This window comes from Ranitomeya imitator, chromosome 1 (assembly GCF_032444005.1).
Source record: "Ranitomeya imitator isolate aRanImi1 chromosome 1, aRanImi1.pri, whole genome shotgun sequence".
NCBI lineage: Eukaryota > Metazoa > Chordata > Amphibia > Anura > Dendrobatidae > Ranitomeya > Ranitomeya imitator.
Window position 1 is genome coordinate 905,507,273 of NC_091282.1, and position 24,950 is coordinate 905,532,222.

Consider the following 24,950-nt stretch of genomic DNA (forward strand, 5'->3'; position numbering starts at 1 on the left):
TGTGGCCATTATACAGTATGGACCATTATGTGCGATCATTATACAGTATTGAGCATCATGCGGAGCCATTATACATTATGGAGCATCATGGAGCCATTATACAGTATGGAGCATCATGTGGGGCCATTATACAGTATGGAGCATCATGTGCGGCCATTATACAGTATGGAGCATCATGTGTGGCCATTATACAGTATGGAGCATCATGTGGGGCCATTATACAGAATGGAGCATCATGTGCAGCCAATATACAGTATGGAGCATCATGTGGGGCCATTGTACAGAATGGAGCATCATGTGGGGCCATTATACAGAATGGAGCATCATGTGGGGCCATTATTCAGAATGGAGCATCAGGTGGGGCCCATTACACTTTATGCAGGACTATGTAGGGCCCATTACACTCTATGGCAGGGGTTTCAAACTGCATTCCTCGAGGGCTGCAAACAGGTCATGTTTTCAGGATTTCCTTGTACTGCACAGGTGATAATTTAATCACCTACACAAATAATGAGTTGGTGATTAAATTGTCACCTGTGCAGTACAAGGAAATCCTGAAAACATGACCTGTTTGCAGCCCTCGAGGAATGCAGTTTGACACCCCTGCTCAATGGAGCACTATGTGAGGCCCAGTATGGAGGACTATGTGGAACCCTTGTACTGTATGGAGGACATTTTGCGCACATTATACTGTATGGAAAGCTGTGTGGGATTACCTTTGCAGAATCACATTGTGATGGGGTCATCCTTTGTTGGGGAATTGAGGGAGGGGGATAAAGTAGGGTCATCATACTGTGTATGAAGGAATACGGTGTTTATGTATCCTTTACATATTTATATCCAGCCACTGAGCCATATGCTTTTTACTGCTGTTACATGACATAATTCCACTATAATTCCAAAAGTTAATCGTTTTATTTGATAAGGAAAAATTTCCTCAACTGTAGATTTTTTTTTTAAACAAATATCAAGGTTGGCCTGCGAAATTGTCAAAGCTTTTAATTTTGGCCTTCTGTGTATTTAGTTTGACATCCCTGGCTTAAAGGGTTATTCTCATCATGATAAAGGCTTACAATTGCAAAGAGGTTGTAAATAAATAAGCAACATAGCATTCTCAAGAACAGACCTCCACTGCAATCGGGGGCTAGTATCTTAAGCTTGGAGTGCAGCGCTTACAAGCTCTGTGCTATAGACGCTATAGCGCGCCAATGTAGAAGTTGTTTTTCTAATCTAAAGCCTTATTATTACTGTTAAATTGCAATGTTGGCACTTTGCGATAAATATGTGGGTTTTAGATTGCAGTTTGGGCACTCGGTCTCTAAAAGTTTCGTCATCACTGCCATAGGGTCTAGTATCTGTATATGTATTATCTGTAGGATTCTCCTTTTCTGATAACGTCAGTCTTTTCTAGTAAATGAGAACTTGGCAATGACTGAAATCCCCAGTCAGATCAGTCTATGGGATTTTCCCATGGTGATTTCTGAAGTCAGTGGGAGGGGATGTAGGATATTTATATAGGATTCACTGCACTGTTGGTTACAAATCCCTTTTTCCTGAGGAACTTCAGAGGAATCATCTATCATATCTGCTCATACAGTCATCCATTACAATGTACAGACCAGTCATTGTCCTCTGTATGCTGTTCCTTCTTCAGCCATGTGTACAAGGTAATTCTGAATGCAAAAGGCTAAATGTATTTTTTATAAATGAATCTATTATTCTAATTTCAGCAAAAAAAATGATGCAGCTTCTAATAATAATGCATTATACTATTGGCTTTGTGGTGTTTGCACAATTGAATCAAGTTCCACAAATGTTCTGTACTATAAAAATAGATTGGCATTTTTAGAGGGCATAAAGTGGGCATGTTTTCAATTTATTGGAACCCATTGCATTGATGTGGGTTCACAGTCATGTTTTCAATTTGTTGGAACCCATTGCATTGATGTGGGTTCACAGTCGCATGTAAAAATGAATTATTGATAGAGGAATACTCTATTGTTTTCTGGTAGTAACACTGAAATATCTTAAGTGCATGGCAAAATAGGAATAGCCATACCTGGGACCAAGCAAAAAATGTGACCTATTTTTTTTATATTCTCAGTATTTGTACTCTGAGATATTATCCTGTCGTGGTGAGAACGTCAACAGTAAAAGCACTCCCATGTCATAAAAACAGACAGTCATTGCTGGCTCTAAGTTTCATTTCGGTTTATGAGAACTATAGGTGGATTGAGATCATGAGACCAGTGACCTGAATATCTGCATTGTGCTTATGGGCGAGACAAGCTCTCTGTGCCCAAGGCAATTGCTTCAAAATGTGCTCGCTTCACAAATCTTTATGATATTCAATGTGATACCCTGTACCTATCCCACATCAAAAGGTAGTAGAATAGTGTAGTTTAATTATACAGTGGCTATGAAAAGTCTACACACCCCTGTTAGTGTCAGGGTTTTGTCATGTAAAAAAAATTCATACCAGAGACATCATTTCAGAAATGTTTGCACCTTTAATGTCACCCATAATCTATACAAGTCAATTGAAAAGTAAACTGATTTTCAGTGAAGCAAAACACACCCTTAAACTAATACTTTGTTGAAGTATACTTTGAATTTATGACATCATTCAGTCTATTTGGTAAGGAGTCTATCAGCATGGCACATCTAGACTTGTCAATCTTTGTCTACTCTTCCTTGTGCTCCAAATCTGTGAAAATGCAAGGGTATCTCCATTTTCTATTGGATTCAGGTCTGGGCTCTAGATGGGTCATTCCAAAACTAATCATCTTATGGCAGAGCCAATTATTTAAAATCATTTTTGAGGTTGCCTAGGGTTGTTGTCATGCTAAAAAGTGAAATTCCTCTTCAGGCCTCTGCAGAAAATCTGAAGATGAAAGTCTTGTATAAAAAAAGACTGATATTTGGAATTGTTCATAATTTCCTCCACCTTGATTAAAGCCCCAGTTCCAGCTCTTTGGGCAACCCAGCTTTTCATGGATTTTGGAAGTGAGTGGATAAATCTGACTACTACCACTCTTTCCACCATCTGTGCTGGAGAGCAGGTCTCAGGCTGAGGCCATGTTTGCACTAGGTCAAACAGGTCAAATATCCGGTACCGAGGAGGTTTGTCCTTTTGGCAGAACCAGAGGTGCATCTGTTCTTCCCGGACTGGATGGGTGTTGCACAAACATGTCATAATCTCTGCCTTCTCCTACTCCTTGGCATCCTGCTGGAAAAGGTCGTGGAGTGCTTTCTGTGGTTCCTCAGTAAGGTACGGAGCTGTGATCTCTGCCCATTGCTCTGGGGGCAGTTTCTCTCTGTCTGCCACCGTATCAAATACAGTCAGGAAAGCCTCAATGTCGTCCTCCAGAGTCGTCTTCTGTAAGGCCTCCCGTGCTGTTCGCCTCTCCCGGTTACCTTCGCTTTGGCTGGCGAGTAGTGCCATCTCTCTGACCCGAACAGTTTCGGCCAGGAGACCCATCTGCTACTGATGATGCTGCTGTTGCTGCTGCTTTATCCCCTGCTGCTGCTGTTGAAACTGCTGGATCAGGAGTTTTTTAGCCTGCTGCAACTGCAGATTGATCTAGTCTTAATAAATTCCTCAATGCTTTTAGATTGTGTTCACAATTCTGTAGCTGCCTTTACCCAGGATATTCCGTTTTTACACTGCAATCATCCGTGATTTCTGAGACTTCACACCCACATTTCATCCACCAATTGTGAGGATTAGTTGTCTGGTAGTTGGTAGCATTCAAACAGGCACAGGTTTATATTTCATAAACCAGAATAACATTTATTTCCTCAGGTTGCACAGTACCAAAATCATAAACTTAAATCCCTAGCCTTGTCCAGGCGCTGACTAAACAGTATACACTCCCTGACAGAACTTATGTCCCTTATCCATGTTATGTAAATAAAAGCTTATAACCTGACGTTAAATTCATCCATTGGTTATATCAATTATTCTTTTGAAAGCTGAAACACTCCGAATGGTGGTTTAGGTTAAGAAAATAAATTGGCAGAAATATTGATCAGTTAATGGACACAGAATGGTCAGATTTTGGCAAGACAAAAGTTTTGTCGCCCACAGAAAGTAATGTGATATTCAAACAAATAAACTTAAAATACAAATATATGTTGCATAACATTGGTGAATGAAACCGATCATTTACTAAGCACAGGTGAAGATGTAAACTAGGATTGGGTGCATTATATGAACAGGCGACAAAACTTTTGCCAAAATCTGACCATTCTGTGTCCATTAACTGATCAATATTTCTGCATCGATGCCAATTTATTTTCTTAACCTAAACCACATTTCAGAGGGTTTCAGCTTTCAATAGAATAATTTATACAACCAATGGATGAATTTAACGTCAAGTTATAAGCTTTTATTTACATAACATGGATAAGCGACATAACTTCTGTCAGGAAGTGTATCAATTTAAACTTTATACCTGAATCAACAGTGGTTACTGGTATAAAATAGAAATGACAAAAAGTTGTATTAAAGATATTATTTTTTATTTCAATATTTAAAATAATTTAAAAACAGGAAAAGGTACTGAAAAAATACAGAGGCTAATGAACTCATATAATTAAAATCTTAGCAGCACAGGTATAATATAATGTCTATTGCACAAATCCTTGGCTCAGAAACATTAATGCCTGAAACATAAAGATGAATAAATATTTAAATGATATAATAATGTGGAAAAATACATACTCTGCAAATCAAAGGTAAAATAAATGGCTTTGGAGGACAATTGATATCCTGAAGAATATAAGCCCGCAATACCATTATTAGTTTGTCTACTGTAAGTGATATTTGTATTTTGTTGTAACCTTTTCTCATGTACAGCACCATGTAATCAATGGTGCTATATAAATAAATGATAATAATATCCTATTTTTATTCTATTTTATCCAAATCACTACTCGGAAGGAAAGCTAATATTTCACATGGCCACTAGATAGCAATCTCGTATATACAGTGCTGAGTGACATAAACCACAATAGTAAATAGATATTTCAACAGATGTAATTGCACACCACAGCACCACATATAGATATTTCCTGAGATTGTTAGATAACCAATAAGGACACAAAAGTCCCAAAAATACATCTGTACTTATCTGCTATAAAGTGGTGCTGCATATAAGTGGCTGAAGATCATGATGGTATAACTACTTAGATGAAGAAAGCAAACTCTCAACGCGTTTCCCCCAGGTGGGTTTATCATTAGAGATTTAAGATAACATGGCAGTAGAGAGTTGTCCTAAAGGTGAGTCGTGCATTGTCCAGTAGTCTCCCATTATGAATAGTGGCTACAGAGTCTCTTAATGCAACATTATAATACATTACAAAATGTTGGCTGTGAATGAACAAAAATGTTTAAAAGGCTTGCATGAAAAAAATGCTCTTAGTAGTACTTCACCTGAGCCTTAAACCCATAGAAGCCAATGGGGACCCAAACTTTGGTGTTGTAAAATGGCTGAAAAAGGAAGTAAAATCGGGGCAAGAACACAACAATTTCCTTGCAAACAAATGGGGATAGGAACCTGACTTAAAATATCATAGAGTAAAAAGAAAAGAAAAATAACAATCTTGAACCAGGAGTCAGAGGTCCAACTGGAGGTGGACATGGCTGTTTTTGTTTTTTATGTATTTTTTGTTTTATGTTTTGATGTAATATACAGATGTTCCGAAAGTTCCCTTGCTGCATGGTAGGCCAGCACCTCCAAGGCATAAAGGGCAAACTCAGGCCATGTGTCCAATTTGGAGACCCAGAAGTTAAATGGTGCAGATCCTTCACTCAGTATGTGGAAACACGTGGACATGTAATTTCCACCACGTTGTTACATGGCTCTGGAAGTGTCTGCAGCCTTAAAGCCTGTTGATTGGCTGCGCTGCAGCCTTTTAACAAACTTTATTTGGCACTGAAGCTAAACATTAAAAGGACTTGCGTAAAAAAGTCTGTGTTTGGAGTTCTGCACTGGACACTAGACACAAACTCAAAAACTTTACAGCTTTATAGTTCGGGTGCGCTCATCCCTAGCTCTTAATTCTATAATACTACATTTTAATTTTTCCAAGAGAATATAATAATTATAATATTTATTTATATAGCGCCAACATATTCTGCAGCACTTTACAGTTTAACAGTTTCAAACACAACAGTCATAGGTAACAAAGTTAACAATACAATAAAGCAAAATAAGACGACCCTGCTCGTGAGAGCTTACAATCTACAATGAGGTGGGGGAGATACAAAGTACAGGTGTGTATTTACAATGATGTATTTACAATGATGGTCCAGCCATCTTCAGTGGGTGGGGGATAGATGGAGATAGTGAATGGGCTACACACACAAACATGAAATGACTTTGATTAGTTAACATGGTAGGCCGCTCTGAACAAATGTGTTTTGAGCGAGCGCCTAAAACTATGCAAGTTGTGGATGGTCCTAATATCAATTGATATCAATGTATAAATATCGATAAATATCGATATATCAATGAACCATACGTTGTTTAGTGTTGATAAAACCTGGATAATTTTCTCCATCACTGTAAAATAGGAACACAACGAGAGCAATGTTTTAACCACAGATCGACCTTCATGAGTCCCTCAAGGTGTTGATGGACTCCTGAGCAATGGTTGCACTGACGCTACCATGGATGGTTATGAAGATCACACACAAACACGTTTTATTACGTAGTGGGTTTAATTTTTGTTTGAAAGTATTTGAGGTAGGTTTTTACATATAAAGTTATGTAAAATGAAGAGGTGGTTGTCTTAAATGTCTGTATAAAGAGTTATATCCTTTCTTTCATTTCTAGGCATGTCCCTATTGGGGAAGAGACGCTGTTTGTGTATGGGAAATGGGGCCGATCATGTGGACCTTAAGCAAATCAAGAAATTTGAATTTTTTCCACCAAGCTCCAAGTGTGAGAAAATGGAAGTCATGTACGTTACGTTGTATCATATTAACACTAAGTGTAGATTAAATTAAAGGAATATGGATTTGTTTACATGGAGGCACACGTATTCTACTGAACTCTACTGTAGATGCCTTCTGCCTTTCTTTGATTTTTGTCATAGTTGATATGAGTGGGTTTTTTTCCACCGTGATATCATGTCTTTTGTTTAACTATACAAAACACAAATAATCCACTTATATCACTCAGGTGAAAGAATCTAACTTCTAAACCCAGCCCTCTCATGCATTACATGAATGACCATTTATTTGAATGGTTGCCATATGATGCCTACACAATGCATAGGACTAGCACCTTAGGTGTGTTTACTATATTTATTATTTTAGCATCAATAGATTTAATATTATATCATTTCTTGGATAAGGGGGATATGCATAATATGCCTTTTAGACTCAAGCGAATCCTCCGGGTTTTTCAAGCCAAAGGCGCTTCAGGACATGTCAGTGTTTTTGGTCTTTAAGCATTTTTTTCTTATGTCTTTTTGGTTATTTCTTGAGTACTTATTGGACAGCGCCTCTCACCAGAGCAATCATACCACCACTCACTGAGCTCTTTTATCAAAATTGTAATCAGCTCCTGCAATCTGATATTTCAGAAATTTTTACCATGTTCCACATTTTTGGCACAATCGGTTCTTTTTGAGTATTTTTCCAATGTTTTTGGTGCATTTTTTCCCTCCATTTAATAATTAGGAAACCATTAGCAGTTTCTGAAGCAAAACCGCAGGAAAATTGCTCAAAAACACATCTGCACGTTTTTTGAGCTTTTCTAATTACAGTGGGGCAAAAAAGTATTTAGTCAGTCAGCAATAGTGCAAGTTCCACCACTTAAAAAGATGAGAGGCGTCTGTAATTTACATCATAGGTAGACCTCAACTATGGGAGACAAACTGAGAAAAACAATCCAGAAAATCACATTGTCTGTTTTTTTATCATTTTTTTTGCATATTATGGTGGAAAATAAGTATTTGGTCAGAAACAAAATTTCATCTCAATACTTTGTAATATATCCTTTGTTGGCAATGACAGAGGTCAAACGTTTTCTGTAAGTCTTCACAAGGTTGCCACACACTGTTGTTGGTATGTTGGCCCATTCCTCCAATGCAGATTTCCTCTAGAGTAGTGATGTTTTTGGCTTTTCGCTTGGCAACACGGACTTTCAACTCCCTCCAAAGGTTTCTATAGGGTTGAGATCTGGAGACTGGCTAGGCCACTCCAGGACCTTGAAATGCTTCTTACGAAGCCACTCCTTCGTTGCCCTGGCGGTGTGCTTTGGATCATTGTCATGTTGAAAGACCCAGCCACGTTTCATCTTCAATGCCCTTGCTGATGGAAGGAGGTTTGCACTCAAAATCTCACGATACATGGCCCCATTCATTCTTTCATGTACCCGGATCAGTCGTCATGGCCCCTTTGCAGAGAAACAGCCCCAAAGCATGATGTTTCCACCACCATGCTTTACAGTAGGTATGGTGTTTGATGGATGCAACTCAGTATTCTTTTTCCTCCAAACACGACAAGTTGTGTTTCTACCAAACAGTTCCAGTTTGGTTTCATCAGACCATAGGACATTCTCCCAAAACTCCTCTGGATCATCCAAATGCTCTCTAGCAAACTTCAGACGGGCTCGGACATGTACTGGCTTAAGCAGTGGGACACGTCTGGCACTGCAGGATCTGAGTCCATGGTGGCGTAGTGTATTACTTATGGTAGGCCTTGTTACATTGGTCCCGGCTCTCTGCAGTTCATTCACTAGGTCCCCCCGCGTGGTTCTGGGATTTTTGCTCACCGTTCTTGTGATCATTCTGACCCCACGGGGTGGGATTTTGCGTGGAGCCCCAGATCGAGGGAGATTATCAGTGGTCTTGTATGTCTTCCATTTTCTAGTTATTGCTCCCACTGTTGATTTCTTCACTCCAAGCTGGTTGGCTATTGCAGATTCAGTCTTCCCAGCCTGGTGCAGGGCTACAATTTTGTTTCTGGTGTCCTTTGACAGCTCTTTGGTCTTCACCATAGTGGAGTTTGGAGTCAGACTGTTTGAGGGTGTGCACAGGTGTCTTTTTATACTGATAACAAGTTTAAACAGGTGCCATTACTACAGGTAATGAGTGGAGGAAAGAGGAGACTCTTAAAGAAGAAGTTACAGGTCTGTGAGAGACAGAAATCTTGATTGTTTGTTTCTGACCAAATACTTATTTTCCACCATAATATGCAAAAAAAAATGATAAAAAAAACAGACAATGTGATTTTCTGGATTTTTTTTTCTCAGTTTGTCTCCCATAGTTGAGGTCTACCTATGATGTAAATTACAGACGCCTCTCATCTTTTTAAGTGGTGGAACTTGCACTATTGCTGACTGACTAAATACTTTTTTGCCCCACTGTACTTGTATTGTAAATTATAGAGCGTCTTCAGTGCAGAAAACGCTTAAAAATGGTTAGATCATTTCTTTTAACCACTTGGCATCTTTGGATATCTGAAGCTGTAAAAAGATGCCCAAAAGCCTGAACATGTGAACAGCAAGTCATATTTACATAGAAATGCATATGTTCCTTCTTCTGAGAGTTTTCTGGCGGTTTATAGATCAGACCAGCCCAAAATAGTGTCAGGAACACCGCACTGCACTTGCTCACTGAGCCAGCGCGTGTGTGTCCTGAGTTGAACAAACTATGCTCAAAGATATCTGTGGAGCGGGGGCGGCAGCGGTGAAGATGGGTGCTTCAGGCAAACAGGACCTGAAGCACGTGACTGCTGGGGGAGTGTCTGGGGACGGAGAGAAGCCCCGGCACTCTGGAGAGTGGCACTTTGGCTGGAGATGCCCAGAGAGTAGTCGGACAGATGCAGGTCTAAACCAGGAGATGGCACGGTACAGGAGGGGCAAGACAGGGATGAGGTCAGTCACAAAGCAGAGTCTGGAAACCAGAGACAGCAGCGCGGTACAGGCAGGAACAACGGAATGGAAGGTCAAGGACAGGCAAAGGTCATTACAGAGAGAAGAAACAAGTACAGAGTCAGGCAGAAATATCAGAAACAGGAACGGACAGGGTCATGCATGAGCAAGCATACACAGGCAGACAGTATCCACAGATACACAGGGGTCAGGAACTAAGCCGAGGTCAAAAGTATCACTGACAAAGGACAAAACCCAATTGAGGCTATTTAAAGCCCTCCCAGAACCAGAGAGAGGCCAAAAGCATTAAGCCCTGCAGCACAAAACCAGAATTCACATATTATTATTATTATTTATTTATATAGCACCATTAATTCCATGGTGCTGTACATGAGACGACCACATACAGACCATGACAGTACCCCCCTCTTAATGGGAGGCCAATGGACCCTTAGGCTTCTCAGGATGTCTGGCATGAAAAGCCCGACCAAACGATCAGCGTGTACAGACTGAGCCAGGACTCACGACCGATCCTCTGGACCATACCCCTTCCAGTGTACCAGATACTGCAAGGTGTGGCGTACCAGACGAGAATCCACAATGTGTCCGACCTCATATTCCATGTGACTCTCCACCAAAACCAGGGGAACAGAACCCTCCTCAACAGATCCCAAAGGTTTTAAAAGGGATTTGTGGAACACATTGGAAATCTTGAGTGAGGCTGGTATACGTAACCTATAGGCTACAGGATTGACTACTTCCACACTTTCGTATGGACCAATGAATTTTGGCCCCAATTTGGCTGATGGAATCTTGAGCTTAATATTCCGCGTGGAGAGCCAAACATTCTCCACAACCTGAAAAGTATCACCTGAGACCCTCTTCTTGTCTGTAAAAAACTTATATCTCCCCTGAGACTTGGATATGTTATGACAGACCTCAGCCCACAGATTTTTTAATTTTTTAAACGCTGTACAGACTCCTCCGCCCCAAGACAACAAAAATCGAAATGAAAAAATTCCCCAAAGTGTGGATTAAACCCATAGTTCACCAGGAAAGGAGACATACCAGTTGACTGACTCACACGACAGTTAAAAGCTAACTCAGCCAAAGGCAACACATCACACCACTCATCTTGCCTAGTAGAGGCCAAACACCAAAGAATTTGTTCAAGGGACTGATTGGTGCGTTTAGACCATTACTCTCAGGGTGATATGCAGAAGAAATAGACAACATGACATCCAATTTTTTTACAGAATGCCCTCCAGAATTTAGCCACAAACTGCACACCTCTGTCAGACACCACATTCATGGGTACCCCATGCAGACGGACCACATGTTGCACAAACAGCCTGGACAAGGTTTCAGCAGAGGGTAATGTGGACAAGGGTACAAAATGAGCTTGCTTAGAAAACCTGTCCACCACCACCCATATCACGGTATTACTTCTGGAAGGAGGAAGATTGGTGATAAAATCCATGGACAAGTGAGTCCATGGTCTATCAGGAACTGGCAAAGGCACCAGTTCCCTGGCCGGGCGACTGGCTATGAGAGCTCTTAGAACGGGCACAAACCTCACATGCAGACACCAATTTTTTTACATCCATACCCAATGAGGGCCACCAAAACCCTTGCCACAGCCTCCCACATGGCAGAAATCCCAGGATGAGCACTCAACATAGACCCATGAAACTCTTGAAGGAGCCTAGAGTGAAATTGCTCCCGGACAAACAATTTACCCCCTCGGTTTAGAAGCAGGAGTAAGAGACTGAGCCTCTAAAATCTCATGCTCCAGGTCTGATGAGACATCAGCCAGCACCACCCCGGGTGAAAGAATGGAGGACGGCGGTTCAGGGGGTTACACAGAATCAAAGCTTCGAGACATGCATCATCTTTGACATTTTTGGACCCAGGATGAAAAGTAATGGAAAACTGAAACCGGGAAAAAAAGAAGCGACCAGCGGGCCTGTCTGGGAGTTAATCTTTTAGCAGACTCAATATAGGCTAAGTTTTTATGATCAGTAATCACAGTGTTAGGATGGGCCGCCCCTTCCAAAAAATGCCTCCAGTCTTCAAATGCCAATTTGACCGCAAGAAGTTATCTATTGCCCACATCAATTTCTCTCAGCAGAAGAGAACTTCTTGGAAAAGAAGGCACATGGTTTGAGATTGGTCAAAGTGGCAGGTCCCTGAGACAACACTGCTCCCACCTCCACCTCAGAAGCTTCCACCTCTACAATAAAAGGTTTGGACGGATCTGGCTGCACCAATATCGGAGCGGACATAAAACACCTTTTCAACGTCAAAAAAGATTCTTTGGCAGACAGAGACCAATTTTTTATATCAGTTAGCAACTTGACCACCTGTGAAAAGTCCCCAATAAATTTTCAACAGTATTCGGCGAATCCCACGAAGCGCTAGAGCCCCTTAAGGTCCCGGGTTGAACCAAGTCAATAATAGCCTGTACCTTCTTGGGATCCATGTGAAACCCTTCTCTGGACACAATCAGGTCTAAAAAAGACAACTCCTGTACAAAAAAATGAACATTTCTCCAATTTAGCAAACAGTTGATTTTCCCTGAGTCTTTGGAGAACAGTACGTAAATGTAGCAGATGGGAATGACTATCAGGGAAGTAGATCAAAATGTCATCAAGGTAGATCAGACCCCTGATTCCCTGAGGACAAAGCCCCTTGCACAACATCAGTCACCTGCTGCTGAGACTGAGCAAGGGCTTTCTGTTGAACATTCAGCCTTTGCATCAGTCAGGCCATTCACCTGCTTAGAGAGAGTGTACATGGGATCCATAATACCCCTGGTGAAATGAAGAGAAAAAAAAGGAAAAAACCCACTCACAGGAGAAACTTAAGGGTCAGTGAACATGTCAGGAGAACTGCACTGCACTTACTCACTGAGCCAGTGCACGTGTGCTGAGTTGAGCAAACTGTGTTGCAGGTGCGGCAGAGATGCGTACTTGAGGCAAGCAAGACTTAAAGCGTATGACTGCTGGGGGAGTGTCAGGGGGCAGAGACAAGCCTCGGCACTCTGGAGATCGGTGCTTGGGCGAGAGATGCCCAGAGAGTAGTCGGACAGACGCAGGTCTAAACCAGAAGATAGCACGGTACAGGAGGAGAAAGACCGGGATGAGGTCAGTCACAAAGCAGAGTCTGGAAACCAGAGTTAGCAACGCGGTACAGGCAGGAGCAACGGAACGGAAGGTCAAGGACAGGCAAAGGTCATAACAGAGAGATGAAACAAGTACAGAGTCAGGCAGAAATATCAGAAACAGGAATGGACCGGGTCATACATGAGCAAGCATACACAGGCAGACAGTATCCACAGATACACAGGGGTCAGGAACTAAGCCAAGGTCAAAAGTATCGCTGACAACAGACAGAGCTCAATTGAGGCTATTTAAAGCCCTCCCAGAACCAGAGAGAGGCCAAAAGCATTAACCCCAGCAGCACAAAACCAGAATTCACATACAGACCATGACAACAGAGGTCGATTGCACATACAAGAATTATGCTCTAACAGAAGTCCTAAGAAATACCTCTAAGTGTATGTTTCCACGTGTAGTATTTGCTACAGATTGGACGCTGCGTTCAGCCGCAGCATCTAATCCCCAGCGGCGAGATGTTACAGCAGAGTGGATGGGATTTTATGAAATCCCATCTCCATTATGCGTTCAAAGACGCAGGTGGCAGATCTGCATATACACACATGCGGCGTGTATTTATAAGCCGCATCATGTCTATTTATCTTGCGGAGATGTTCAGTCTCCGCAAGATAAATATCAGTCTATGTATAGGATGCGGTGATTCTGCATGGTTCAATGAGCACATGCGGAATCACCGCGCTTACAAAAGCCGGCAGCGCTTTGGACGGAGCTGCGTCCAAAGCGCTGCCAATACTGACCGTGGAAACATACTCTAAGGCTATGAACCTGGAAGTAGCAGTGCTGTGGACGCAGAGTATTTTCTCTATGTCCAAAACACTGCATTCTATCAAACGCTTGTAAATCCTCATGTGTTTACTGAACCGTGCAGATTTACCATATTCAATACATTTCTATTGATTACATTTCTGTTGCAGAGACTAGTGTCTCCGCAAGAGAAATTGACATGCTGCAGTCCTGAAAGATGCACGGCATGTCAGTTTCCGCGGGTGATACGCAGGTGTACATACAAGCATAGTTGACATGAGATTTCTAGAAATCCCATCCACTACGCTGTAACATCTGGCAGCTGCAGTTTTGACGCTGCATAAATGTACAGTGTCAATACCACAGCAATTCCTGATTGTGGGAATGTACCCAAAACCAGTATTTACTTAGGAATCTTTTGGCATGTTTTTTTCCACTAGCTTTAAATATAAGTATTATATGAATAGAAAAGAAAATATGGAGACATACCGTATATACCTTTTAGCTTTTCTTGAATACTAATCAAATGTCATAAAAGATCAACTGTAAGAAAAATCTCAGACACAAATATTTTTACATAAAATGTCGTATATGTTTTTAAAGGGAACCTGTCACCCCGAAAATCGCGGGTGAGGTAAGCCCACCATCATCAGGGGCTTATCTACAGTATTCTGGAATGCTGTAGATAAGCCCCCGATGTTACCTGAAAGAGGAGAAAAAGACGTTATATTATACTCACCCAGGGGCGGTCCCGCTGCTGGTCAGGTCGGATGGGCGTCTCCGGTCCGCTGCGGCGCCTCCCATCTTCATTCCAAGACGTCCTCTTCTGATCTTCAGCCACGGCTCCGGCGCAGGCGTACTTTGCTCTGCCCTGTTGAGGGCAGAGGATAGTACTGCAGTGCACAGGCGCCGGAAAGGTCAGAGGCCCGGCGCCTGCGCACTGCAGTACTTTGTCTGCCCTCAACAGGGCAGAGCAAAGTATGTCTGCGCCGGAGCCGTGGCTGAAGATCAGAAGAGGACGTCTTGGAATGAAGATAGGAGGCGCCGCAGCAGACCGGAGATGCCCGTTTGACCTGACCATCAGCGGGACCGCTCCTGGGTGAGTATAATATAACGTCTTTTTCTCCTCTTTCAGGTAACATCGGGGGCTTATCTACAGCATTATAGAATGCTGTAGATAAGCCCCTGATGCCGGTGGGCTTACCTCACCCGCGAATTTCGGGGTGACAGGTTCCCTTTAAAGGACAACAATGACTACCACATTTATGTTTTCTTTTTATCTTTTTAAAATAAATATTTCTAGCGCTAAATTCAAGCATAAGAAGAAAGGACTGTGTCTCAATCCTCATTCCGAGTTGGTGAAGTCAGTTGTTGCATTGTCAAAGAAAAAGTAAGACTTTAACCCTTAAAGAAGTTGTCCACTACTATAAAGTTTTTTTTTTTTTTCATAAATCTTGCTGTTATGTGCCACTGAAAACATCTACTGTGCTTATTTTAGCAATATTACCTGTTATCATGCTGTAGCAGCACATCTTCAGTGCTGGATTCAACTCTCATGGGGTTAATCGACAACTTCCTTTCTCCTGAGTTATTGTGCTCTAATACTACAAGTTCCATGATGCTTTGCACTGCCACTAAGCCCGAACCTACCACACCCACTCCAAAAACACACCCAAACCCCTCCCTCCTCTCCCTCCTCTCTCTTCAAAAAGATTTGTGATGTCATTTCTGTCCAACTCCTCTTTTACATTTGTCCAACCCTCACTCCATTACACACAGAAAGATAAATAGATAGATATGGGATAGATAGATAGATAGATAGATAGATAGATAGATAGATAGATAGATACAGATATATCTATATATCTATTTCCATAGAGATGTCCATATCCATGTTTCTAAAACCCTTCACCCCTGGAGCTTTTTTCGTTTATCGCTCCCCTTCTTTCCAGAGCCATAATGTTTCCGTCAATATGGCCATGTGAGGGCTTATCTTTTGCGGGACAAGTTCTACTTTTGAACGACAACATTGGTTTTAGCATGTCTCGTAACAGAAAATGTGAAAAAAATTCAAAGTGCGATGAAATTGCAAAACATGTGCAAATCCCACACTTGTTTTTTGCTTGGCTTTTTTGCTAACTTCACTAAATGCTAAGACTGTGTGCACATGTTGTGGATTTGATTGCAGATCCGCAGCGTTTTTTGTTGTACAGAATTGCATCAAATCCGCTGTTTAGTGCATAACCAATGCAAGTCTATGGGCGCCGCAGACTTGTTGTGCACATGCTGCGGAAAAAGCCACACCGAAACGCAGCTTTTTTTTTCTCCGCAGCATGTCACTTCTTTTGTGCCGAACTGCAGCGTTTCTGCACCCTTAGGCCGGGATCACACACAGCGAGATACGGCTGAGTCTCGCAGGTTAAAACCAAGCTCTGGCACCGGCACTCTGGAGCGGAGCGTGCAGCCGCATAGCAGTACATGGAGCCGCATGCTCCGTTCCGGAGTGCTGGTGCCAGAGCTTGTTTTTAACCTGCGAGACTCTGCGGTATCTCGCTGTAATGTGACTCCGGCCTTAGACTTTCATTGAGATGTAAAAAATATCTCCAGTTTTGCTGCAGATGTGGGTCCGAGAAACGCTGCAGTTCAGGAGGAGGGAAGTGTGTGGGCGGTGACCAGGGCCGGACTGACCATCGGGCACTTCTGGCAAATGCCAGAAGGGCTGGTGCCAGTAGTGGGCCGCTGCACTCTTTCCCCCCTACTCCCGCCAGTGCCGCCGCCGCATTCAACTATACCGGCGTCTATGACGCCGGTATAGTTCAATGCAATGATGGAGGAGAGACCGTCCGCTGACGCTCCCTCTCCCATCATTACCCGCTCTGCCTCTGACACTGTGGGTGCGCGATGATGTCATATCGTCTCACACCTGCTGTGTCCCGGGCAGACTGCCGCCGCCGAGACAGGAGACAGGAGCCAGGAGCAGCGCGGGCAAGAGGAAAGGTGAGGAGAGTGTTTTTTTTTTTTTTTACTGGACTGTGGAGCCATTATCGGGGGGATGAGATGTGGGTTGTGCTGTATACACCACTGTGGGCTGTGCTGTGTATATACCACTGTGTGGGCTGTGCTGTGTATATACCACTGTGTGGGCTGTGCTGTGTATATACCACTGTGTGGGCTGTGCTGTGTATATACCACTGTGTGGGCTGTGCTGTGTATATACCACTGTGTGGGCTGTGCTGTGTATACTACTACGCGGGCTGTGCTGTGTATACTACTACGCTGGCTGTGCTGTGTATACTACTACGCGGGCTGTGCTGTATATACTACGACCCGGGCTGTGCTGTATACTACTACGCGGGCTGTGCTATATTATGCAGGCTGTGCTATATACTATGCAAGTTGTGCTATATTATATGCGGGCTTTGATATATACTATGGGAGGTATATTATATTCTATGGGGGAGGCCGTGTTATATACTATGTGGCTGTGTTATATACTATTGCGGGGGTATATTATATTCTATGGGGGAGGCTGTCTTATATACTATGGGGGGCTGCATTATATTCTATGGGGGCTACATTATATATTATGGGGAGGTGGGCTGCATTATATTCTATAGGGGGCTGTATTAGATTTTATGAGGGATGATTGCATCATACTCTTTGATGGGGCTGCATTATATTGTATGGGGAGGTGGGCTGCATTCTATTCTATTCGGGGCTACATTCTATTCTATGGAGGGCTGTATTATATTTATATTCTTTGAGGGGTGATTGCATCATACTCTATGGGGGGGGCTGCATTATATTCTTTGGGGGGTTACATTATACTCTGGGGTGGCTGCATTATACTCAGCTAATTCAGATGTAAGGCTACTTTCACACTTGCGTTGGTACGGGGCCGTCGCAAACCGTCGGCCCGACGTACCGACGGATGTTATGCTAAATTTAGCACAACGTGGGCAGCGGATGCAGTTTTACAACGCATCCGCTGCCCATTGTAATGAGCGTGGAGGAGGGGGCGGAGTTCCAGCCACGCATACGCGGTCGGAAATGGCAGACACGTCACACAAAAAAGTTACATTGAACTTTTTTTGTGCGTCGCGTCCGCCAAAACATGACGGATCCGTTGCACGACGGACGCGACGTGTGGCCATCCGTCGCGTTCTGTCGCTAATACAAGTCTATGGGTACAAAATGCATCCTACAAGCACATTTGCAGGATCCGTTTTTTTTTTCGCCGGATCTTTTTTTTACCGCCGTATCCGTTTTTTTCCACCGGATCCTTTTTTTCCGCCAGATCCGTTTTTTTTCTCATAGAGTTGTATTAACGCCGGAGTGTGCCTGATGGCCACACATTTCATCCGTTTTTGCTAGATCCGTCGCTGTGCGTTATTTCAACGGACCGAAAAAAAACGTTCCTCTGTATGTGTTTTCCGTCCGGCAGAAACAGCTTTTTAGACGGATCCTGCAAAAAACGGATTAAACGTGTGGCCATCAGGCGCAATCCGGCGCTAATACAACTCTATGAGAAAAAACGGAAAAAAATGATCCGGTGGAAAAAAACGGATCCGGCGAAAAAAAAACGGATCTGGTGGAAAAAACGGATCTGGCGAAAAAAAACGGATCCGGTTGAAAACGGATCTGGTGGAAAAAATGATCTGGTGGAAAAAACGGATCCTGCAAATGTGCTCGCAGGATGCGTTTTACCCATAGACTTGTATTAGCGATGGATCGTGACGGATGGCCAGATGTCGCGCCCGTTGTGCAACGGATCCGTCATGTTTTGGCGGACCGTCGGCACGAAAAAACGTTCAAGTGAAATAATTTTTGGCCATCGCGCCCGCCATTTTCTACCGCGCATGCGCAGCAGAAACTCCGCCCCCTCCTCCCCGCACTTCAGAATGGGCAGCGGATGCGTTGAAAAACTGCATCCGCTGCCCACATCGTGCACAAATTTCACAACGTGCGTCGGTACGTCAGCCCGACGCATAGCGACGGACCCGTACCGACGCAAGAGTGAAAGAGGCCTTAATGAGCGTTGAATTTAAAAAATAAAAAAAAATGGAAAAAAACGGCGTGGGCTCCCGCGCAATTTTCTGCACCAGAGGGAGAAAGCCGACAGCCAGGGGCCAATATTTGTAGCCTGCTATGAATATCAGCCCGCAGCTGTCTGCATAGCCTTTACTGGCTATTAAAATAGGGGGACCCCCCCAAAAAAATTACGTGGGGTCCCCCTATATTTTATAGCCAGAAAGGCTATGCAGACAGCTGCGGGCTGATATTCATAGCCTAGAGAGGGGCCATGGATATTGCCCCCCCCCCCCGGCTACAAATACCAGTCCGCAGCCGCCCCAGAAATGGCGCATCTGTGAGATGTGCCAATTCCGGCACTTAGCCCCTCTCTTCCCACTCCCGAGTAGCGGTGGGATATGGGCTAATAAGGGGTTAGTGTCACCTTGCTATTGTAAGGTGACATTAAGCCGTGTTAATAACGGAGAGGCGTCAATAAGATGCCTATCCATTATTAATCCAATAATAAGAAAGGGTTAATAAAACACGCACACATTCGGAAAAAAGTATTTTAATATTCTTCACTTAACCATACTTACCATACTTCAGCGCCTGCAAAAAACGTAAAATAATAAACTGTATACTACCTGTCCGCTGTAGTCCAATTAATAACGAGTGTCCCACGACGATCTCCCCTATAGAACAGTGACATCGGGTGATGTTACTGCTCTATAGGACCCTCAGTGACACACTGACAGGAGACAATGGCTCCTGCAGTGCATCACTGAGGTTACTCTAGTTCACTGGTCTCACTTTATGGCATTTGCTGCGTGGGAAAATGTCTCACCCAGCAATGGCATAAAGTGAGACTAGGGACTATTTTCTCACAGGGGCGTAGGAATACCTTGTGAGGAATACATTATGGAAGGATACCTTCCATCATTGTGTTCCTGGAGTCACTGGAGAGCGGTCGCATCAGCTGATGCTCCTGCTCTCCACAGGAGATCGTCATGGGACACTCATTTTAATTGGATATCTGCGGATCAGGGAGTATAGTGTTTGTTTATTATTTTAATATTTTTTACAGGTGACACTGGCTTCGGGGACAAAGTGACAAGTGATGGTGAGTATGTACTCTATGTTATATGTACTGTATGTATGTTGTATGTATGTATGTATGTACTGTATGTCGCATGTTCCATGATGCATGTCGCATGTCCCATGACGCATGTTATCGCATGGTGCATGTCACATGGTGCATGTCACATGGTGCATGTCACCGCATGGTGCATGTTGCATGTCGTCGCATAGTGCATGTCGTCGCATGGTGTCGCATGGCGCATGTCGTCGCATGGTGCATGTAGTCGCATGGTGCATGTAGTCACATGACGCATGCCGTCGCATGGCGCATGCCACATGTTGCCGCATGGTGCATGTCGTCGCATGGGGCCGCATGTTGTCGCATGTTGCATGTCGCACGTCGCTGCATGGTGCAGGTCGACGCATGGTGCATGTCGCATGCACGCGCATGGTGCATGTCGCATGTACGCGCATGGTGCATGCCGTCGCATGGTGCATGTAGCCGCATGGCGCATGTCGTCGCATGGTGCATGCCGCTGCATGTCGCCGCATGGTGCATGTCGTCGCATGGTGCATGTGGCATGGTGCATGTCGTCGCATGGTGCATGTCGCTGCATGGTTCTTGTCGTCGCATGGTGGTGCATGTCGCATGGTGCCGCATGTCGCCGCACGGCGCATTTCGTCGCATGGTGCATGTCGCAGGTCGTCGCATGGTGCATGTTGTCGCATGGTGCATGTCGTCGCATGATGCATGTAGCATGTCGCCGCATGGCGCCACATGTCGCCGCACGGTACATGTCGTCGCATGGTGCATGTAGCATGTCGCCGCATGTTGTCGCATGGTGCATGTCGTCGCATGTGTTGCATGTTGTCACATGTGACGTCATATGGTGTGTGTTGTATGTATGTATGTACTGTTTTTTTTTTACATTCAACACATTAGCCGGATGATGGGATTAACTACTGTCCCATCATTGGCTAATGTGTCACTCTCTGTCACTGTAGCAGGCAGAGCCCAATGGGACTTGTAGTCCCATCGGACGATGCCTGCACACAGAGACGCCGCTGCCACCGCACACTCCATCACCTTCGGCACAGACCTTCACCGCGCAGACCCCCGCCGTTGCACCGGACGCCGCACCGGACGCCGACGACGACGCATCGGCCGCCGACGCACCGGCCACCGCACCAGCCGCCGATGCACCGGCTGCCGCCGACACAGCACACTTAACGACCGATCCCAAACCTATTATCTATTCTAGTTTTTGATGATGACCTGACACTTGCCACTTTTCTTCTTAGTCTGGTGTATTTTTTTTGTACCAGCACCTCTCCATTCCTGATATGACTTACTTTTCCAGGTATGTAAATCTAGTCTTTTTAGATAAGTAGGCATGGTCCTCAGTCCTACGAGAGCCTTCTTGAGAACCACACCCAGTTATATAAAAAGGCTCATTAAGTTTTTCACAAAGAAGTTCTATTCTTTTTGATCACAAATAGAATTTGTACCTTTTATAGTCTATGAGATTATTCACATGTCCACGTATTTTTGTAGACCAAGTACTCTCCACTAAAACACATGGCCAATTTTGATCCGAGTCAAGGTTCAATCTCATCAATTCAAGCCTCTAGGTTCGTGAAAAAAAAAAAATCAGACAGCACTCTGATGCCATCCACGTGCCATCCATATGCTGTTGGTTGATCATGGTTTGGAGAAACTTTTGTCAGGTTTTTTTTTCTAGACAAGAAAAACTGATGAAAGACTGAAGGAAAAAACAGACACTATCAAACATTGATAAAAATCTGATCTAAAACAATGGTGAAAATCAGTTAGTTTATTGTGTGTTAGAAAATCACTGACATCTGAATGAGCCCGTGTACAGTGTAGGCTAACAATTTTTTTCATCTGTATGCAATCCATAATATATTTGTTTTTATACTTCAGAAGTTAATAAAATTCAAAAGATCAACATTAGTGATGAGCGAATATACTCGTTACGCGAGATTTCTCGAGCATGCTCAGGGGTTCCTCTGAGTATTTTTTAGTGCTCGGAGATTTAGTTTTTCTTGCCGCAGCTGAATGATTTACAGGGGGTTGCCTGTTTGCTAGGGAATCCCCACATGTACTTATGCTGGCTAACAGATGTAAATCATTCAGCTGCGGCAAGAAAAACTAAATCTCCGAGCACTGAAAAATACTTGGACGACCCCCGAGCGTGCTCGGGAAATCGCGAGTAACTAGTATATTCACTCATCACTAATCAAAATACAATTGTGTGAACTTGGCCTAGGACAGAGCCATATCACAGCAATGGAGAAGCGTGTCACGATCGTGGTTTGTGGAACCACTGTGCCACAGACCGTGGAGAGCCTGGAGGGACGTGACTAAGCGTTCACCTGACTATTCAATAAAGCTTCTTCTATGGGGACGTTAGATTTGGCTCCTGATGAACTCCAGGTACCACTCCAGGGCAGACCAACGCTGGAGACCTTTCACAACATAGACTGTAAACAGGAAGGTTGCTCAGGCACCTCCCCAGTGGAGAGGAAGCAATTTATACATAATGCCTCAAAACCATTGGTTGGGGAGGAAATATCAAGTGCACACGCTGGCCCTTTAAGAGAGCAGGGATGCGTTTTCCCATAGGACATGGCCAGAGACCCGGCTGGAAGTGCTGCTGGGAGCATGTTGAGGATGAGGAAGAGAGGAACCAACTACAGTGCGTGTCAGTGACGTGACACACCGAAGAACCTGCCTGTCACAGCAGGGAGCCAACGTGGTGCTAACAAAGCGTAAAAGCAAAATTGAAAATCCATATTCAATAAAAACAGCAGTCAAAAATAATTGCATATTTATGGCAAGTGATAGATCTTTTTTAAGAGAACTCAAGCATTATAAATTCTCTCTTGTTCATATGATATATTCACTTAAAGAAACTGTTTGAGGCAAAAAAAACCTACACTTTTAAATGGTTATTCACAAAATAGTGAGCTGTTACTCTATCCATGGGAGAACCAGGTTTTGCAGTGTGACATCTTCAATTGAGTGGAGGTGGTCTCTGCTCCCTTCATCGTCTATTGGACTGCCGGACAAGTCGAAGACATCCATCCATTCAAGAAAGGACTCTGAGGAGTTCAGTTCCTGGGATTGCTGGAGGTCCAAGCAGTTGTACAATCCTTTGGATAATGGCCGGGCTCTGAACAAACTGGGGGCCCCACTCACTGTTGGGGACACCAGCATGCTATGGGGCTCATGAGTCGGGCACCAGGCATCCCCTGCCCCCGCATCATACTGTCATCTGTTTCAAATACTCACCTCTCCCCATTTTCCCTCTACTCCAGTCTCCTCAGCGTCTTCTGACTCTGTGACATCTCACTGCAGAGGGCGCTATGACGTCATAACAGTACACCCTCTGTGATCAGCAGTGCAGAGAGTCACAAGACACTGATTAGACTAGAGCAGTGGGGGAACACGGAGAGGTGAGTATTTGATTATTTATATTTTTACATATGAAGCATTATATGAGGCCTATTCTACTGTATGGAGAAATAATATGGGGCCCATTATTCTGTATGGAGCAATATATGGGGCCCATTATTCTGTATGAAGCAATGTATGGGACCCATTATTCTGTATGGAGCACTAAGTGGAGCCCATTTTACTGTATGGAGCAATGTATGGGGCTCACTATACTGTATGGAGCATTATATAGGGTCCATTATACTGTATGGAACAATATGTGGGGCCCATTATACGGAATTAAGCAATATATGTGGCGTGTTATACTGAATGGAGCAATATATCAGGTCCATTAGACTGTATGGAGCAATATACGGGCTCATTATTCTGTATTGAGGACTATTTGGTGCCCATAATACTGTATGGAGGACTATTTTGTGCCCATAATACTGTAAGGAGTGCTATGTGGTGCCCATAATACTGTATGGAGGACTATTTGGTGCCCATAATACTGTATGGAGGACTATACTGTCCGGTTTAAAATGAACTCTGTGTGACTGCAGACTTTTTAATCCCTCCAGGCATGCACTGTGTGCTGAGAGGATTCACCGGTTTCTGAGCTATTGTAGAATGTACAATAGATATCACTCGTAATATAAGACATAAGTGAAATTTTTGGCATTGTACTATACCTATTTTTCTCTACCATATCTGTGCTTCATAAATCGTGGTATGTTTTAAAGGGGCCCACTGAGACTCTTTCGCCCGGGGTCCTGGGAAACCTGGAGCCATGACCCTGACTTTGGGAATGTCTTTTATCACACTGAGTATATCCTCACCTATATGACATATCTAGTCCACTAAATATTATTTTTTGTCTTGTTACAGATCGAGCGATGAAAAGTAAAGAGAAATAAGCTGACAACACTGCAAACCCTTCTCAATATAATCCAATGCAAATATTAGCTTTAGATGACATCACTTTGCTAGCAATGTAGAACTTTTTTTTATATCAACTCCACTTGCTAACTTTGCAACTATTAATTCTTGCTTAAGGGTTAAGAAGTGAAAAAGTAAATTGAAGCATCTGACATTCACTACTTTTACTATATCAAACAAGTAATTCTGTACAATAAATGAACACAGCATGATAAAAGGCAACATGGTGTGTATTAGCATTTTTGAAAAAGAAAATATCTGAATTTATAATGAATATCAACAACAGATGTTTATTGAATAACTAGATGGTGGCCCGATTCTAACGCATCGGGTATGCTAGAATATGCATGTCCACGTAATATATTGCCCAGCGACGTAGTATATTGCCCAGCGACATAGTATATTGCCCGGCAATGTAGTATATTGCTCAGCCCACGTAATATATTGCCCAGCGTCATAGTATTTTGCCCAGCGACTTAGTACCGTATATTGCCCAGTGACGTAGTATATTGCAAAGCCACGTAGTATATAGCCCAGCCACGTATATTGTCCAGCCACGTAGTATATTGCCCAGTGACGTAGTATATTGCACAGCCCATGTAGTATACAGCACAGAGCCACATAGTATATTGCACAGTGACGTAGTAT

General features: G+C 43.4%; 1 protein-coding gene across 2 annotated transcripts; it reads left to right on the forward strand.

Moving 5' to 3' along the window:
* Positions 1-1,499: 1,499 nt before the first annotated feature.
* LOC138658208 (C-X-C motif chemokine 10-like) lies at positions 1,500-24,524 on the forward strand. Of its 2 annotated transcripts, XM_069745720.1 has the most exons (5): positions 1,500-1,667; positions 6,843-6,969; positions 15,117-15,203; positions 19,911-19,946; positions 24,252-24,524. In XM_069745720.1, the coding sequence occupies exons 1-4, from the start codon at positions 1,610-1,612 to the stop codon at positions 19,912-19,914; spliced, it is 276 nt and encodes a 91-aa protein (XP_069601821.1). In that variant the 5' UTR covers positions 1,500-1,609; the 3' UTR covers positions 19,915-19,946; positions 24,252-24,524. The 2 variants fall into 2 exon arrangements, with proteins under 2 accessions (XP_069601821.1, XP_069601820.1); XM_069745719.1 differs by lacking the exon at positions 19,911-19,946 and having other exon boundaries at positions 1,503-1,667.
* The last annotated feature ends 426 nt before the right edge of the window (positions 24,525-24,950 follow it).